The sequence below is a fragment of the Scyliorhinus torazame genome, chromosome 30, assembly GCF_047496885.1.
Source record: "Scyliorhinus torazame isolate Kashiwa2021f chromosome 30, sScyTor2.1, whole genome shotgun sequence".
Classification (NCBI taxonomy): domain Eukaryota; kingdom Metazoa; phylum Chordata; class Chondrichthyes; order Carcharhiniformes; family Scyliorhinidae; genus Scyliorhinus; species Scyliorhinus torazame.
Genome location: NC_092736.1, coordinates 6,034,618 through 6,053,808, shown reverse-complemented (window position 1 = coordinate 6,053,808; position 19,191 = coordinate 6,034,618). Strand labels below are relative to the sequence as shown.

The window sequence follows — 19,191 nt, the reverse complement described above, 5'->3', positions numbered from 1 at the left end:
GGCTTACTGGAGTTAGTGTTGAAAGTTTTCTGGGTTCAAGAGGAGGAAATGTCCTGATTGCTTCTCATTATCTGCTGGAATCTGCCTCTCTAGACACTGAGAAGAGGATTGATTTTGGCTGTGTTGGCCCTAATGTTAGTTCAGCCTCTAAGCACTTATGGTCTTGAGTCTCCTACAGAGAACATACAAACTAGGAGCAGGAGGAGGCCATTCAGCCCCTCGAGCCTGCTCCGCCATTCAATTATAGTTGATCTGATTGTAATCTCAACTCCATATTCCCGCCTAATCCCCGATAACCTTTCACCCCCTTGCTTAGCAAGAATCTATTTAGTTCTGCCGTAAAAAATATTCAAAGACTGCTTCTATCAAATTTTAAGGAAGAGAGTTCCAAAGGCTCATGAGTCTTAAAAATAAATTCTCCTCATCTCGGTCTTAAATAGGTGATTCTTTACTTTTAAACAATGACCCCTAGTTATAGTGTCTCCCACAATAGGATTCTTTCCACATTTACCCTGTCAAGACCCCTCAGCATCAATCAAATCGCCTCTCGCTCTTAGAACCTCCAGCAGTCTGGCCAGCCTTTCCTCATACGACAACCCGTCCATTCCTGGTGTTAGTCTAGTGAACTTTCTCTGAACTGCACAGAATGGCTGCTGAATGTTCCTCTGATGATTTAGGACAGAATTGGTCTTGGATGTGGATAACCTCCAGACGGGTAACCAATCACCACTCAGTCAAGACTGCATAGATGAGTCACAAAGGCAGTAAACTATTTTAAGTTACTTTGTTTTTGTATTTTGATTTTAGGCTAACCCTTTTCGAGAAAGAATCTGTCTGGTGTTCTCGACTGCGATTGAAAAGGATGGCAGTGTATCCTTTGAGGATTTCTTGGACATGCTCAGTGCTTTTAGTGATTCGGCAACTCTTGAGATCAAGTCTCACTACGCCTTCAGGATTTTTGGTTAGTCTGATCTTTTAGGCGGGGTTAGACCTTTTTATTCGTTCATTGGACGTGGGTGTCACAGGCTGGGCATTTATTGCCCATCCCTAATTGCCCTTTAGGGGGCAGGTAATAGTCAATTACATTGATGTGGGTCGAGAGTCACATGTACGCCAGACCACACAAGGACGGTAGATTTCCTTCCCTAAAAGACATTCAATGCAGTGCTCCTGCAATACAATGAGGTCCACTTGCAGGCCACCCTGGTAGACATGCTCTGAGCTTCTATATGTAGATCTGTCTGTCTGTGGGTTCCTGACCAAGTTCAGATTCAGTGCTGAGCCCTGTGTTCCCAGTAAGAGGAAATATAAGAGAATTCCTATCTTGTATTTAGGGACCAACTGACTGCCCTCCATTAAAAGGTTAAAGCTAAGATAAGTAGCTGAAATAATTGTTCCTGTCCCTGCAGGGAAACTGTCTGACCTCTGCACAGTGGATTAAAATGGAGAGCACATGGGTACATGTATGAGCCCACCTATTTGCCGCACAGCATGATGGGATTGTTTGAGAGTCAGCTCCACGAGAAAAGATTGCAACTGTGGTCTGTGAGTGACACGGACCTAATGTAGAGCATGTTTAAAACATTCATTCTTTTGACACTTGTTTACAGATTTTGATGATGATGGCACTTTAGACAAAGAGGATTTGAAGAACTTGGTGAATTGTCTGACAGGAGGCACATCTGATACTCAACTGTCAGAGGCAGAAATGAACCAGCTGATTCAAAACGTAAGGGAAACTCTTCTTGAAAAACTGCACATTTTAATACTAAAAACTAACAGCGTCATTAATTTAAACTGGAAACCTAGGTACAAAGCCAGAACACTGACTTCCCACTCGAGAAGATAGTGATGCCAACTGTGGAAGTGCTTCCTTCAGTCTTCTCTTCCTCCTCCCAAGCCCACAGATGTAGGAGGAAGGAAAGAGTTAATGGGTGCTGGGAAATAATTAGAATCGGAGGCAATGGAATGAGCTCAGTGAGAGTTTAGAGAAGAGCACTAGAATTGTGTATTTATAGCTCAGAGAGGGAGATATTAAGGTAAATATTAATCCCAATTTGCTTTGCACAAATTGGCTGCTGCATTTTCTATATTAAAATCGTGCCTACACTTAAAGTACCTCAATCAGCCACGCAGTGCTTTGCTACGTCGAGGTCATGAAAGGTGCTATTTTAAATCACGCTCTATTTATTTCATCTACAATTTTGTCTGGTTTCATCATTCTTTATGCATCAACTTCCCCCTGATATTGCAGGCCAATAACCTGCTTCTTGGTCTCTGAAAATATCACTGTCAATGGAGAGCTGGAGCGATGAGACAGTAATGTATTTAAATATTTCATGATCTTTTATAGTGTAACTGCACCTTTGGCACAGGTTATTCCAATCAAAATATAGTTGGACAACAGTTACCTGAAGGAAGTACTATAGAGGGTCATTGAGTAGCCACAAACGTGTAATTAGCCAGGCTAGTTACAAGTTCTGCCACCATACAGACCGAGAAGGAGGACATCAGACAGTATTACCGACCCCATTGGGATCGGAGTTCCGGTGCCGGACCAGAAGTATAAGAAATGAAATGAAAATGAAAATCGCTTATTGTCACAAGTCGGCTTCAAATGAAGCTACTGTGAAAAGCCCCTAGTCGCCACATTACGGCGCCTGTTCGGGGAGGCTGGTACAGGAATTGACCGTGCGGCTGGCCTGCCTTGGTCTGCTTTCAAAGCCAGCGATTTAGCCCTGTGATAAATCAGCCCCTCATGGACACTGTTATAGAAGAGCCCAAGTGGGCCGCCCACCCACTGAGAAAAGCCACCTATGTGGCAACACAGACCTTCTATAACAAGAAATATAAGAATTTGATTGTGAGAAGAGTGACTGACCAATGAGGTCGACAAAACACTACGCTGTGAGACATCCGAGTCGGGCACCTTCATTGAAGGGGTCACAATCAAGACAGGACATCAGTCAAAGAGGTGATTATCCACCACCCCATTGACGGGTTGTTTTGCAGGCTACGCAGCACCCTCCTCCTCTCAGTCGGCTTATTTAACATCCATATGACCAAAAGGCACCAGGTCAAGAACCTCTGAACCAAATGTTCACGCTGCTGCAAAACTGAAAAATGCCACGCCACCTCCTGCCATTACGCTAAATATAGCAGCGAAAGGCAACCTTTTCCAACAGAGGCCTAATGCAGTGAGTCAAACAACTATTCACAACCAAGATTGGTCTCGGCCAGCATGAAAGGCATAGACATGCCGGTCCATGAAACAAAAAATGCCTCAAAGCCTTGAAACCATGTCCAAGCCAGGAAGGAGAGACTACAAGTGGTCTGAGGAGGAGGATGCCCTCCTACGGGAACTTGTAGTGAGATGTGAAGGACGGCAGTATATGAACAAAGAAATTACAAGTGTCCTTAAAACAAAAGCCACAAAGCAAATCTCAGACAAACACAGAAACCTGAAGAACACCCAGATGGAGGCCCAAATAACAACTACAGATTTCCCAGAAACTGAGCCACAAGCAGAGACCAGCAACTCTGACTAGTTGGGCCCACAAGAGTTCTAAGACCTCCGGCTACCATCCCGAAACATTGGGGCGTAGATGATCAGCTCACTCAAGCAGAGGTCCTCATGGACGCGAAGGACGACCCCGACAGCCGGGCTCAGGGCACTGAGCTAGTGGAGAGTATCACCGAACTACTGATGGGCAGGGGCCAATCTCCAAGGTCAGCAAAGAAAGAATAAGACAGAAAAGTGCAATGGTTTCACCGGTGCAAAGAAAAGACAGGAAAAAAAATGTTAAATACTATTTAACATTGCATGGGATCCTCTGGTATGCTCCCTGGAGAAGACCAACCATGATCCTGGGGCCGCAGATGAGTCAAGTGCTCTGCATTGGCCTTCGAAGATGACATTGCCCTTCTGAGTGATCCTCCCGGTGGGATGAACAGAATCTGTTGGTTTTGCCTAATCAATAGTCGATTACTTTGATGTCACCTATTTCCACACGGATGACCCTTAGAAGGGGCCTTCAAATACTGTCAATCATGTCAGAGGTGCGCAGCTCCAAACAAAACTATCGCTCACATTTCTGGTTGCTGCCCGTGTGTAAATAATGTAAGGATTAAACAAGATAAGAACATAAGAACTAGGAACAGGAGTAGGCCATCTGGCCCCTCGAGCCTGCTCCGCCATTCAATGAGATCATGGCTGATCTTTGTGGACTCAGCTCCACTCTCCGGCCCGTACACCATATCCCCGAATCCCTTTATTCTTTAGAAAGGTATCTCTTTTTCTTAACTTTTAAAGAAGGAGCCTCAACTGCTTCACTGGGCAAGGAATTCCAGAGATTCACAACCCTTTGGGTGAAGAAGTTCCTCCTAAACTCGGTCCTAAATCTACTTCCCCTTATTTTGAGGCTATGCCCCCTAGTTCTGCTTTCCCCGACCAGTGGAAACAACCTGCCCGCATCTATCCCATCTATTCCCTTCATAATTGTATATGTTTCAATAAGATCCCCCCCCGCATCCTTCTAAACTCCAATGAGTACAGTCCCAGTCTACTCAACCTCTCAACTCTGGGGTCAACCCAGTGAATCTCCTCTGCACTCCCCCCAGTGCCAATATGTCCTTTCTCAGGTAAGGAGACCAAAACTGAACACAATACTCCAAATGTGGCCTCACCAACATCTTATACAATTGCAGCATATCCTCCCTAGTCTTGAACTCCATCCCTCTAGCAATGAAAGACAAAACTCGATTAGCCTTCTTAATCACCTGTTGCACCTGCACATCAACTTTTTGCGACTCGTGCACCAGCACACCCAGGTCCCTCTGCACAGCAGCATGTTTTAACATCTTACCGTTTAAATAATAATCCATTCTGCTGTTATTCCTCCCAAAATGGATAGCCTCACACTTGGCAACATTGAATTCCATCTGCCAGACCCTAGCCCATTCACCTAACCTATCCAAATCCTTTGCAGACTTCCGGTATCCTCTGCATTTTTTGCTTTACCATTCATCTTAAAGTGTCGTCTGCAAACTTTGCCACATTGTACTTGGTCCCCAACTCCAAATCATCTATGTAAATTGTGAACAACTGCGGGCCCAACACTGATCCTTGAGGGACCCCACTAGTTACAGGTTGCCAACCAGAGAAACACCCATTTATCCCCACTCTCTGCTTTCTGTTAGTTAACCAATCCTCTACCCATGCTACCACTTTACCCTCAATGCCATGCATCTTTAGTTTATGCAGCAACCTTTTGTGTGGCACCTTGTCAAAAGCTTTCTGGAAATCCAGATAAACCACACCCATTGGCTCCCCGTTATCTACTGCACTGGTAACGTCCTCAAAAAATTCTACCAAATTAGTCAGACACGACCTACCCTTTATGAACCCATGCTGCGTCTGCCCAATGGGACAATTTCCCTCCAGGTGCCCCGCTATTTCCTCCTTAATGACAGATTCCAGCATTTTCCCTACAACCGAAGTTAAGCTTACCGGCCTATAATTACCCGCTTTCTGCCGACCTCCTTTTTTAAACAGTGGTGTCACGTTTGCTACTTTCCAATCCTCTGGGACCACCCCAGAGTCTAGTGAATTTTGATAAATTATCACTAGTGCATTTACAATTTCCCTAGCCATCTCTTTTAACACTCTGGGATGCATCCCATCAGGGCCAGGAGACTTGTCTACCTTTAGCCCCATTAGCTTGCCCAATACTGCCTCCTTCGTGATTACAATCATCTCAAGGTCCTCACCTATCATATCTTTATTTCCATCAGTCACTGGCATGTTATTTGTGTCTTCCACTGTGAAGACTGACCCAAAAAACCTGATCAGCTCCTCAGCCATTTCCCGTCTCCTATTATTAAATCTCCCTTCTCATCTTCCAAAGGACCAATATTTACCTTAGCCACTTTTTTGTCTTATATATTTGTAGAAGCTTTTACTATCTTCTTTTATGTTCTGAGCAAGTTTACTTTCATAGTCTACCTTGCTCTTCTTTATAGCTTTTTTAGTAGCTTTCTGTTGTCCCCTAAAGACTTCCCAGTCCTCTAGTCTCCCACTAATTTTTGCCATTTTGTATGTTTTTTCCTTCAATTTGATACTCTCCCTCACCTCCTTAGATAGCCACGGTCGATTTTTCCCCTTTCTACCGTCTTTCTTTTTTGTCGGTATGAACCTTTCCTGAACACTGTGAAAGGTCGCTCGGAAGGTTCTCCACTGTTCCTCAACTGCTTCACCATAAAGTCTTTGCTCCCAGTCTACCTTAGCTAGTTCTTCTCTCATCCCATTGTAATCGCCTTTGTTTAAGCACAAAACACTAGTGTTTGATTTTACCTTGACATCCTCCAACTGTATTTTAAATTCCACCATATTGTGGTCGCTCCTTCCAAGAGGATCCCGAACTATGAACTAAGATATGGAACAACTATGTCAGTATGTCCCTAAGAAACACTGGACATTATACCAGAAGCCGAAGCTCGTGGCCAAAGATGTTCCTTATGGAAACCCGATATATCCAGGAAATATCAAAGTTGCGTTGGTCGATGTCACAGTCTGGTACGAAGGCAAAAACAAGGCAAACTCCACAGGGACAGGGACCCGAGGCCGGGATTGAACCCGGGTCCTCGGTGCCGTGAGGCAGCAATGCTAACCACCCAGCAAATCTTCAGACTCTCAATATCCCTGACGCTTGAAATGCTGCAAATCTTCAGTAACAGGTAAGCTGGATTCCATCTCTTTATAGCCCAGCTTCATGCTGGTTGTGACAAGCCAATCCTCGGTTCCAAAGTGTGGCCTTCCGATCAAGGACAGCATGTGGTGGGCACCTACACGGAGCAAAATGGTGACCGAAAAAACAAACTGGTGGCAGAAGACTTGCAAATAATTGGTGCAGTTAATTAGTTGGTGGCGGGACGTTGTTACGGCACATTCAAATGATGAGATTTGTGGTAAAAGTCTTTGAACAACTAACCCAGACGGTGCTCAGGTACGTGCTTCTCCAAACTGAACAACACGCCTGATAATACTGAAGAGGCGGTCCTAACCAGTGTCCCTCAGAACAACACACCTGGTACCTCGGAAGAGTCAGCCCAAATCTGTGTGACTCCAGTGATCCCTACCTCCCTTGCTGTGGCAATGCTAGAGGTTTAGAAAATGTGGATGAACCACGTAACGACTCGGATAAGGCACTCGTGTGAGTGTTTTCAAATAGCCATGAACATAGGCTTGTCAGCTTATTCTTATTTGCTGGGCATAAATAAACTTCCTTACTTTTCCCCCCCTTTGTCTGAATCTTCTCCACTCTTCTGCAATACAGACTGTAGCTGGGTTACGGGTACACAGGTTTCCATTCTTTGTGAGCAGTCTGCTAACATTCACAAGCTAAGTAGAAGAAGCACACCAACCAAGCTAGGTCCTTGTCAAAACCACATGTACACTTTCAACAGGAGTCACTGGCCTATGAATGACTGATAACCATATTAAACTGGAGATAAATTTCTGTTTTATAATGAACAACAGTTGTACAGGAATAAGTAACTTTCTTTATACCCATCGGACAGTAATTTTCAAAGGCAGTTGTTATGGAACCTACAGGAGGTTTGTGGTAGTGAAGGACAGAATTCAGCAAATCATTCACTGCTTCAGTAAGAAAATCAGCTGAGATTTCACAAGTTACAGTAAGTAATTCATTTCATGGGAGCTCCTAGTGGTTTACTTTGATGCAAAATAATTTTAATTTTATATATAAATTCAATCCTCCCAAGAATTAAATATATTCCAATGGTTGGATCCTTGGGTATACTCGAGTCTTCGACCTCCCTCACATAGAAACTGCAACAAAAGTAAAATACTGCAGATGCTGGAAACACTCAAAATCTGGCAACATCAGTGACAAGGAACAGAGCCTCTGGTTGATGTGAGGCTACTGTGTCTGATCTCTTAGTTTAGTTGCAGCTAGTAGGGTATTAATTAATTCTGATACCCTTGATTCCACAAGTAGTTGACCGTGATTTTATAGCTTCAAAATTGAGGACTTATGTTACTGATGTTAAGGGGCGGCACAGCGGTTAACATTGTGCCTCTGTGCCAGGGACCTGGGTTCAATTCTGGCCTTGACTATCTGTGTGGTGTTTGCACTTTCTCCCAGTGTCTGCATGGGTTTCCTGCGGGTGCTCCGGTTTCCTCCTAGGGTCCAGAAAATGTGCGGGTTAGGTGGATTGGCTATGCTGAGTTGCCTCTTAGTGTCCAAAAAGGTTAGGTGCACTTATGTGGATAGGGTGGGGATATGAGCCTAGGTGGGGTGCTGTTTTTTAAACAATGTTACTGATGTTAAATTCCATTATATGGAGTTATGCAGATTTGTATTTTTATTTTAAAGCTTCTGTATGTGCCATTGAGATTTTGTTTATTTCCACATGGAAACCACTGCTGTGACTGTGTAATAAGCCTACTAGCATAGACAGTGGCTGTGGGATAGACATACTATCTCAAGCTTCATGATCAATGGAGGATTGGTGGCAAGTGTCAAAGGGCAGATATTAAAATTAGAAACAAGAGGCAGTTTGCCTTGTGTGTGTAACTAATCAATATTCTGTGAATAAAATGCCGGCTTTGGCACATTTAAAGTACTAGTTTATTGCTGTTCATTGATCATGATTGTGATGTTTTGATGCTAATCTGGTTTGTTCCTTTTAAGGCCACTAGCAAATGAACACATTAAGGTTAACTGTCGCTAGCTATAAATTTCAAGATCCAGGTTGGAAAAATCCAGAATTAAATAACTAGCTTTTATTCTCCTTTTTTAAGACGGTTTTGTCACTTTAGCATCAGGGAGTGACATGGGTGTATGCCTGACCCACTTTTAAAATACTTTAAATATACTTATTGTGTCACCCAGATTTTGGAAGAAGCCGATATTGATAAAGATGGGACTGTGAATCTCTCAGAATTTCAGCATGTCATCTCCAGATCGCCTGACTTTGTGAGGTATGGTGAACAGAATTTAATGGCTCTTCTTCTTTCACGAACGCACACTTTAACTGAAACACAATTTAATCCTATCAATAACCTGAGCAGGAGCAGAAAGGGACACTAAGTCAGATATATGGTTTCTGAGAAATGAAATGCTATTGCGAATACTAAATCTAAATTGATCAAGGGACCAGGTTTGATTTCTAGTCAGTGATTCATCAAACATAACTGGGCCAACAGTTCAAGAACTGTAATTGGTCTCTGGTGAAGAATGTGTGTGTGTATAAGTGAATTACTCGCTAGGACACAACTAATTTTAACTCGCTCTGTCCAGCATAAAGTGGGCAGTAAATGTCCTGCGAAGCTGACACTCTGATTCAATCATATTTCGACTGAATGAAAGCAGGGGTGAAAATAGCCAGAGTGCCTGTTCCAGATGAGATACCTCTAGCAATAGGCAAGTCAGGGTCACATGGCACACCTGAAACCAGTTTCCACTTTAAGGTACAAATGGAGTGTGAGCCGCACACTTTCATCCTCTTGTAAGTTTGTTGTACAGCCAGCTGAGGCCAGGAAGAGTAATGCCACCTCCTGTATCCACAGAAAGCACTGCCTTGCCTCCCACCCGCCCAAATAGAAATAGTTCAGGTGCAGATTTCCTTCTTTAATGATTTTGATGAATGTTTGTTTGCCTTTCAGCTCCTTTAAGATTGTTCTATAAATAATCGCGGATCATCAGTAATGGGGAAAGTCATTTTACCTCCCTGGAAATCTTTGGCCTGTGGACAAGATTGGTGTTCTCCTAATTCCAGAAACACTCTGCCTTTAATATTTTTGGAGTGGCGAAGGGAATTTTTCATCTGTATTGCATCGACATCAATTTCTAAAGCTACAGTTACAGTATTCAAAATATTCATGTTTCAAAATGTTTGATTTACACCAGGGGGGGGGAGAAAAGAATCTTTTATATTTTTGACTAGAATGCTTCCAATGACAAACTCAGCATTTTTACTGTGCAATAAAAGTATTTTCATTCTAACCATTCACTGTGCAAGACGCATTGGTTTTAAATCTAAAATTCCATCCCCCATTCTACAAAGTGTTTTACCAATTGATGTCAGTTAGCTCGGGCTAAATAGGGAAACAGTCAAGAAGCTGATAATTTCTCAAAACGGCAAAACAGTTGGAATGTTTCTAAAAGTATGAACGAGAGCAGGATCCATGCAATGCTATAGGCCACTGAAACATACCAACACTGTACCTTGGGTTACAGGACAGAGACAGGCTTAGAAAAAGCTGAGACTGCAAAGATCACCTCACCACATCAAGCCAAGTCATAAAAAAATTATGGAATGAAAAAGGAAGCATGCCTTCACATGCCAGCACAACCAGAACCATTTTGTCAGGAACCTAAAGAATAATGGACTATAATCAAACACAGCTTTCTTGGCCCAAATAGTTGTTGCTGCTGTATTGCAGAATGGGAGAGCCCCAGGAGAGGCTCCCATGACCAAATAGAAGCTCAGGAAAGCACTTGGGAAACAATGCTCTTGGCAGCTGGGATACTCACCAAACTGTTGATGCTGGGCTAATTCCTGAGGTGTTGGAAGCATAAAATGAATTGTAAAATCTGGTCCACAAATCAGACAAAGATCCTTGTGATTACCAACCTCATTGTGGTCCGCTGTCTGGGTAGGTGCTGGACAAAGTCACCACATTCTGTCTCTCGTAACGACCCAAGGACATTGGTCTTCCACTCCAGCCTGACCAGTGTTAAGGAGAGGAAGCACTAGAGTGATACCTTGCAGCAGCTTTCAGAAAGTATCCTTAAAGGGCACATTGGATTTTGAATTTCCTGGCAGAGAACACAACTGGTGTGAAAAGGAACGCATTCCACCAGGGTTTTACTGAATGTTGGGAATTCCACAGCGCTCACTGATCATCTGTATCTTTCATGTCGCTGGCAAGGACAGCATTTGTTGCTCATTCCTAAGAGCCCGTGAACGGAGTGGTTTGCCAGCTAGGCCATTGCAATTAACAGTTCACAACTAGATTTCTTTCTCGAAAGGACATCAGTGAGCCAAATATTGACAATAATATTGTTATGGTCACTATTGCTGAGACTAGCTTTAAATTCCAGATTTGATTAATTGAATTTAAATTGCACCAGCTGCCTGGTCAGCCTCCATATGCGACTCCAGACCCACAGCAATGTGATTGACTCTTAACTGCCCCTCAAGCGCAATTAGGGATGTGCACAGTATCTATAGACATCAAACAATAGGGTAAGGCTTCAGAGGACTCGAAAACATATGCAAAGCAAAGCCTAGTCCAGAAAAAATACACCAGGAAAGGATTACCCATCACCATCAATGTTGATAGAGGAAGAAGGCAAAATTTCACATTTACAGCAGGTGCTGACTTTGGCAAAAATCTAATCTCAGGGATTCTTTAGCAGGACCCAGCAAAGCCGATGGCAATAAAATTTACTCCCCAGTCAGAATAACGTTGCAAATCCCAGTAACCATATAAAAAGGATGTGAAAATGGCAACAAACTTTAGGCTGTCCAGTAAAATCAGCATTATGCACAAATATAGAAGGAATGAGTGAATCATAGGCTGGGTAAAAAGATCTCAGGGGATGGATTCAGTCCACAAGCCATCAACTTGGACACTCCCTCACCACAGAAGTGATGAGTGAGCGATTCGATAAATATGCCTGCAAACTAATTCACAGACAAGTTAATTCAGTCCACTGAAAATCGAATGTTAGTTTAGTTTGAGCGCATGAATGTTAGGGGTTGATAGAAAATACAATTCCATTGATATGAAATATGTAATTTTAATACTGCGTTAATATTTAGGTGCACATTAGGGTTCAGATAATGTCCATGAGCTGAGAGTGCGCGTCAGGAAACAGCTTAAGACAAGGTGATCAGATAGGGTTTTTTGAAGGTAGAGAGATGAGGCAGGTTGGAGGGGGGGATAGTGAGGAAATCAAAGTAGACCAGAGTTGAGACGTTGCAACAATATACATGTGAAACTAAGCAGTATGGCAGGAAATCTGATTCGTACACAATGTGTGCTACATCAATAGAAATTATTAAGTTAACCAAGTCTCCAGCTTATTTTTGTCTTTTATAAACATTTTCTGATTCTCGTCAGTTGCTCCATTCCAGATCAGACATGTTGTTCTGGCACCAAAGGTTTAAATTTGGCGACACTTTCTTTTCCCAAAAGTGCTAACTTCTGCAGGTTCACAGTCCCATGAGCATTTTAGTTCCTCCAATACTTCATCCATGTGATCATTCTTCTCAAAGTCTAGATAAAAATCATCAGCAGACTAACTTTATCACAGAAGTAACCACAATTCTGTCCTTATCAGATGCCTGCATATGTACAGCTTCATATACAGGTCACTGGATAATAAATCAGCAGCAGGAAACAACGTCTATTTGCCTCCTTCCTAACCCATGACTATGCCAACTAGTGCCCTTGGACAGGTAATAACAGCATCGATTGGGGATCAAAATACAACAATTCCAGTTAATGTGACTCAGTACATGATTACTCATGAGGCCACTGAGCTAATTGCCACACGATCGTACACACACTGCCAGTGATTGACAGAACACAATTCATCCAACGTTTAAAATTATTCCTGTCGTGCAAACACAAACGTGTTCCATGGTCCACAGACAACATCCAGAACAGAAAGATGGTTTTGTACAAAGTACTCAACAAGCTGTGGAAGATCAGAACTATCAGTATGTCCGTGGCCAAGTTGCCCATAGGTACCTGGAAAATATAAATAAACATTCTGTAAAATTTACTATGAAAACAACGAGCGGGATTCTCCGACCCCGTGGCGGGGGGCCACAGGAATCGCGCCACGTCGCCGGGATGTGATTCTCCGGCCTGGATGGGCCGAGCTGCCGTGACAAAAAACACGAGTCCCTCCAGCGCCGTTCTAACATGCTCTGAGCCAGCGGGACCTCGGCGTTGAACGGTCCGGGAACAGCCTGTGGGGGGCGAGGGGGCGTCCGACCCGGGGGGGGGGGGGGGGGCGTCCGTTATGGCCTGGCCCACCGATCGGCAGGCCGGCCTCTCGGGCCGGGGGCCTCCTTTCTTCCGCGCCGGCCCCTGTAGCCCTGCGCCATTTGGCGTTGGGGCCGGCGCGGAGAAGTGAACCACTGCGCATGCGCGGCCCCCACGGCACCCAGTTGACGCCGGGGTCAGCAGCTGGAGCGGCATAGGCTGCTCCAGCGCCGTGCTGGCCCCCTGTGGCCCAGAGAATCTGGTGCCAAAAGGCCTGTTGACGCCAGAGTAAAACACTCCCGTTTTTACGCCGGCGTCAACACTTAGCCGCATGATCTGTGAATCCCGCCCAATGTACTTGTATCCATACGGGAAAGTCTGAAGACACTTGATCCATGAATTGTTTCTGAAGCACGGTGACTATTATACGGGAAATCGTAGTAGTCCCCATGCTACATCAGCAAAATCCCAGCACCCATGCTACATCAGCAAAATCCCAGCGCCCATCACTGAGATGGTTGGCTCAATTAGTCGGTTTGATTTGGTGATGATTGGGCTGAAGGACACAAGGAGAGTTGCACACTTTTTTTTTAAAAAGAGTACCCAATTTTTTTTCCCCCCAATTAAGGGGCAATTTAGCGTGGCCAATCCACCTACCCTGTACATCTTTGGGTTGTGGGGATGAGACCCACGCAGACACGGGGAGAATGTGCAAACTCCACACAGACAGTGACAAGGGTCCGGGATCGAACCAGGGACCTCAACGCTGTAGACAGCGGTGCTAACCACTGTGCCACCTTGCCGCCCAGAGGTGCCCACTCTTTAAATAATCATGATATCTATTATCTATAGAAACTGATTTGCAAGAGAGTATCTAGAACAAAGCTGAATATTACATGATTGGCAAGTTAGGTTAAAAACTCAAACTCACAACTTTCTAGTCCACAGAAGACTGCCAAAATCAACACTAAAGCTTTTTTCAATTGCCAATTTGATTAATACTTACCCCAGCCCCAGGTGAAGAGTTTACCTCCTCCTGGAAAAGAGGGAAAATGACATGGTTATGCCTGAATCTATTATTAAGGTGATAGCAGGATATCATAATGGGATACAGCAAAGTCAACATGGTTTTATGAAAGGAAAATCATGTTTAATTTATTAGAGTTATTTGATGAAGGTAACAAGCAAGGTGGACAGGATAACCTATAGATGTAGTGTACTTGGATTTACAAGACACTTGATGAGTTACCATATCAAAGGTTACTGCACTAAATAAGAGCTTGTGGTATAGGGAGTAACATTTTAGCATTGATAAAATATTGGTTAGCTAACAGGTTACAGTGATCAGGGATAAAAGCAAATTATGCAGATGTTGGAATTTGAAACAAAACCAGAAAATACTGGACAATCTCAGCAGGTCAGAGAGAAGGGAGCTAACGTTTCGAGTCTGGATGACTCTTTGTCAGGGATAAATGGGTCTTTTTTTGGGTTGGCAAGCTATAATTAGTGGAGTGCCACAGGGATCAATGCTAGGACCTGTTTGCAATGGCTTGAATGAAGGAACTGAATGTAGCTAAATTTGCTGATAACACCAAGACAGATAGGAAAGTAAATTGTCAAGAGGAGATATAGAGTCTACAAAGGGATGTAGATAGTGGACAGAAAAATAGTAGATGGAGTATAATGTGGGAAAATGTGAACTTATCCACTTTGGCAGAAAAAATAGCAAAGCCGTATACTATTCAAATGTTGAATATTGTGGTGCAGAGGGGTCTGTATATCCTGGTACATGAATCACAGGATGTTAGTACGCAGGTACAGTAAGTAATTAGGAAGGCAAACAGAGGGGCAACATGGTTGGCGCAGTGGTTAGCATTCAGGACCTGGGTTCGATCCTGGCCCCAGGTCACTGTCCGTGTGGAGTTTGCACATTCTCCCCAAATTTGCGTGGGTCTCACCCCCACAACCCAAAAAGATGTGCAGGGCAGGTGGATTGGCCATGCTAAATTGTCTCTTAATCTACTCCAGTTCCTATAAAAAACATTTTTTTTTAAGGCAAATGGAATGTTAGTGTTTATAGGAACTGGAGTACGCCATTCAGCCCTCCGAGCCTGTGATCTTACATCCTGAGGGGACTTATAGAGTGGATACTAGGAGGATGTTTCCTCTTATGGGCCCAGGTGCAGTCGAGACCACAATCAGATCAGCCAGCCATGATTTTAATGAAAAAGCGGAGAAGACTTAAAGAACCAAATGGCCTACTCTTAAATCCTAGGTTCCCACGGTTTAATAATCAAAATTGAAGTTATGTCAAAACTACTTAGGAGCTTTCTCTGAGTTCTCATGTTAAAATCTTATATAGTCATACATACAAAATATCAAGATTAGGTCACATTTTGCCAAGTCTACAAACTGAATTTCAAATGCAAATTCAAATTCTATGGTTTGTTCGCGATTAAACCAATGATCATATCTCAATAACTAATGCCTCCACATGATGAAAGAAATGAAAAGAAATCCAACAATTTTTAGAATGGACTATTGCTCACTGATTTATCCCATAGAAATTTCTAAACAGTGTATTCAAATAGCAACATCTTGACTAAAACTGCTTCTACAGCTCACGACCAACACAAAAGTGCCATCAAGAGAGACTGCACCAGCATCTGAAGGCAGGTTCTGAACATTCCCTTTCAGGTGAACTCAAAATATCCCACAGTACTACCTTTATCCAAAGCAGAAAAATTCTCCCTGGTGCCCTGAATAACATTTAAGACAATAAGAAATAGGAACAGGGTTAGGCCAGTCGGCCCCTCGAGCCTGCTCCCCCATTCAATAGGATCATGGCTGATCACGTCCACGTTCCTGTCCTTTCCCCCTAACCCTTGATTCCCTGACAGATCAAGAATCTATCTCAACTTTAAATAGACACAAGGACTCTGCCCCCAGATCTCTCTGTGACAAGGAATTCCAAAAGCTCACAACCCTCTGAGAGAAGAAATTCCTCCTCCTCCTCAGTCTTAAATTGGCTCCCCTTTATTCTGAGACTCTGCCTTCTGGTCCTAGACCCTCCCATGAGGGGGAAACATCCTCTCAGCATTTACCCTGTCAAAGCCCTTTCAGAATCTGACATGTTTCAATCAGATCATCTCTCATTCTTCTAAATTCCAATGAGTAGAGTGCAAACTTGTATCATCCTAGTGACCCCTCTCTAAACCGCCTCCAATGAAATAATATCTCTCCTTAAATAAGGGGACCAAAACTGTTCACAATACTCCAGATGTGGTCCCACCAGTGCTCCAGATGTGGTCCCACCAGTACCTTGTACAGTTGCAGCAAGACTTCCTGACTTATACTCCAACCCCCTTGAAATAATGGCCAACATTCCAATAACTTTCCTGATTATCTGCTGCCCCTGTGTGCGAGCTTTCTGTGTTTCATGCACAAGTACCCCAAGACCCTTTGTGTTGCGACTTTCGCGAGTTTTTCTCCATTTAAATAATACTGTTCTTTTGTTCTCCTTTCCAAAGTAAACTTCAAATTTTCCCACATTATACTCCATTTGCCAACTTACTTAACTCTTTGCAATCTGCTTGTATCCATCTCGCAATTTGCCTTTCCACCTATTTTTGTCGTCTGCTAATTTGACTACAGTACATTTGCTTCCTTCCTCCAAGTCATTAAAATATTTACGTCAATAAAATTTATCCCCTCAACTAACATCACAAAAACACATTATTTGGTAATTATCACATTGCTGTTTGTGAGAGTTTACTAGGACACCCAAATCCCAGTTAGGAACGATATAAGGCACCCTCCAGAGTTTTCCATCTGGACAGTGTGGGAGGAAAGGGCAAGACTGTTAATTTCTGTTAAAAATTCCACATTAGCACAGCATTAAAAGGGACTCATTATATAATGGAGTTTAGTGGTTACACATTGAGAAACCATCAAAACAAAATTTATTTTATTCAGACCAGTTTACCAAGAAAAGTGTAACCGTTATTCAGATACGTACTGGTGATGGCCGCAGTATGTCGTGACCCACAGCTGACCCTGCCGACCTCTGACTCTTCTGGCAAATCCAGCAGTGCAGGAAATGCCTGGATTGAGATAAAAGTATTCAAATCTCCCTCGGCTGCTTTTTCACTTTTGAATTTTATAACGGTGTCGCGTGCATCACTGGGAGATGGTGTGTCTGTGTGTAAAATCAAATTAAGAGATTAAATTTAACATTAATATGCAAACACCAGCTAACCCTTACAAACACTGAATTTTTATTGCTGTTTAAATTAAAATAATTGCTATCATTAACAGTGATGGCTACTTAATGAATCACATTAAATGAAAACATGAAATGGAGTAATTTGCTGGTTCCATTGATGCTCAACCTGTCTCCATTATATGCTGGGCAGATTCTGCAACAACTATCCGAGTATAAGGATCACAGATATCTAGTTGCTCTGAATAACTCATAACACTATTCTGCATGTGCTAATCTCACACATGTAGTTAGCACAAAACCAATTTTGCAACTTTGCACTATCTGCGGGGAAACCACACTGTTGTCCTGTGGAGACATGCGGGGAATTCCAAAAATGTAGGCAAATTAAAAATGCCATTGGGAGCTTTTGGTTCAAGACAGAGAGAGAAATCACCATTCTGGGAGAGATTTGCTACTTCCAATGGCATAAATGTCTCAACTGCCTCTGATGCTGGACATACTGTTAGAGACAATACTGTAACACAAAATCTGATAAAATCTGAATTAGCACATATTTAAAACAGTTGAACATGGATAGTTTGGTCAGTTAAGACAGCAGGTAGCTGAGCCACACTGACCAGGGAGGTTTCAGAATTGGTCAGTCAATTGTAGTGAGTTAATGAAACCATAGTAAGGATGTTGCAATTGTGTTCAGCCTTTCTACATTTCGAGAGAGAAAAAATTCTGAATTTTATCAAGCAACCCCTGCTTGAAAATGTAAATGTACACCAGATCAGGGTAAGTTCTGCTGTGTCACAAAGCCAAACTGCTGAAATGGAAACTTTTTTTTAGTCTTTCCAATTAGGGAGCAATTTAGCGTGGCCAATCCGCCAATCCTGCACATCTTTTGGGTTGTGGGAGTGAGACCCACGAAGACATGGGGAGAATGTGCAAACTCCACAGTGACCCGGAGCCGGGATCAACCCAGGTCCTCGGCACATGAAGCAGCAGTGCTAACCAAAGATGTGCGGGTTAGGTGGATTGGCCATGCTAAATTGCCCATAGTGTCCAAAATTGCCCTTAGTGTAGGGTGGGGTTACTGGGTTATGGGGATAGGGTGGAGGTGTGGACCTTGGGTAGGGTGCTCTTTCCAAGAGCCGGTGCAGACTCGATGGGCCGAACGGCCTCCTTCTGCACTGTAAATTCTATGATAAAACCACTGTGCCGCCCAAGATACTGTGTAAACTCGGAATGATCACTCAGGTGAGGTGTTGGAGGGCAAGAAGTACATATGGAATGGTATCTCTACAGATGTTTTTAGGAGAGAAGAGTGGTGAAAAAGTCAATACTGTGAATTGGCATAATTAAAATGCCATTTACTAGTAAGGACTATTTGTTTCTTATTATGATTACAAAGTAACACAGTGGTGCTCTGCATTCCATAATAGTGTAAACACCTTAGAATGATAGAATCCATACAGTGGAGGAGGCCATTCAGCCCATCAAGTCTGCACCGGCCCTCTGAAAGAGCACCCTACTTCATCCGAATACCCCACCCTATCCATGTAAACCCATATAGGGGCAATTTGGCAAGGCAATCCATTTAACCTGCACATCTTTGGACTGTGGTAGGAAACCAGAGCACCCAGAGGAAACCCAAGCAGACATGGGAAGAATGTGCAAACTCCACACAGTCACCCAAGGTGGGATTCAAATCCAGGTCTCTGGTGCTGTGAGGCAGCAGTGCTAACCACTGTGCCACCCCTACTGCAACAAAGTTTGAAAGAGCATTTTCAACAAAAAGTAAAAACGACAACAAGGCATTTCTGATATGATCAAAGTCATGTAACAAACATATACCATTTTTCTGTATGATCGTTTAAGCAAGGGGCAAACTATGTTCACAAAGTTTTCACACTCTAACAAGAGACCTCCATACACACTGTTTCAAAGAGGGAAA

At 43.2% G+C, this 19,191-nt stretch overlaps 2 protein-coding genes across 5 annotated transcripts in view; one reads left to right on the top strand and one right to left on the bottom strand.

Moving 5' to 3' along the window:
* The window catches only part of LOC140404331 (calcium and integrin-binding protein 1-like), a 32,584-nt gene extending 22,556 nt beyond the window's left edge, over positions 1 to 10,028 (top strand). For all 4 annotated transcript variants that reach the window (XM_072492711.1, XM_072492713.1, XM_072492712.1 and 1 more), the window contains exons 5-8: positions 808 to 961; positions 1,611 to 1,729; positions 8,916 to 9,004; positions 9,689 to 10,028. In XM_072492711.1, the coding sequence (XP_072348812.1) occupies positions 808 to 961; positions 1,611 to 1,729; positions 8,916 to 9,004; positions 9,689 to 9,710 (384 nt within the window). In that variant the 3' untranslated portion in view covers positions 9,711 to 10,028. The remainder of the gene's footprint in view (positions 1 to 807; positions 962 to 1,610; positions 1,730 to 8,915; positions 9,005 to 9,688) is intronic.
* A 1,783-nt stretch (positions 10,029 to 11,811) lies between these two features.
* LOC140404330 (RCC1 domain-containing protein 1-like) overlaps positions 11,812 to 19,191 on the bottom strand; it is a 33,165-nt gene continuing 25,785 nt past the window's right edge. Inside the window, exons 6-8 of the mRNA XM_072492710.1 lie at positions 17,046 to 17,225; positions 14,034 to 14,063; positions 11,812 to 12,787 (exon numbers count right to left, since the gene is read on the bottom strand). Of these exons, the coding sequence (XP_072348811.1) occupies positions 12,645 to 12,787; positions 14,034 to 14,063; positions 17,046 to 17,225 (353 nt within the window). The 3' untranslated portion in view covers positions 11,812 to 12,644. The remainder of the gene's footprint in view (positions 12,788 to 14,033; positions 14,064 to 17,045; positions 17,226 to 19,191) is intronic.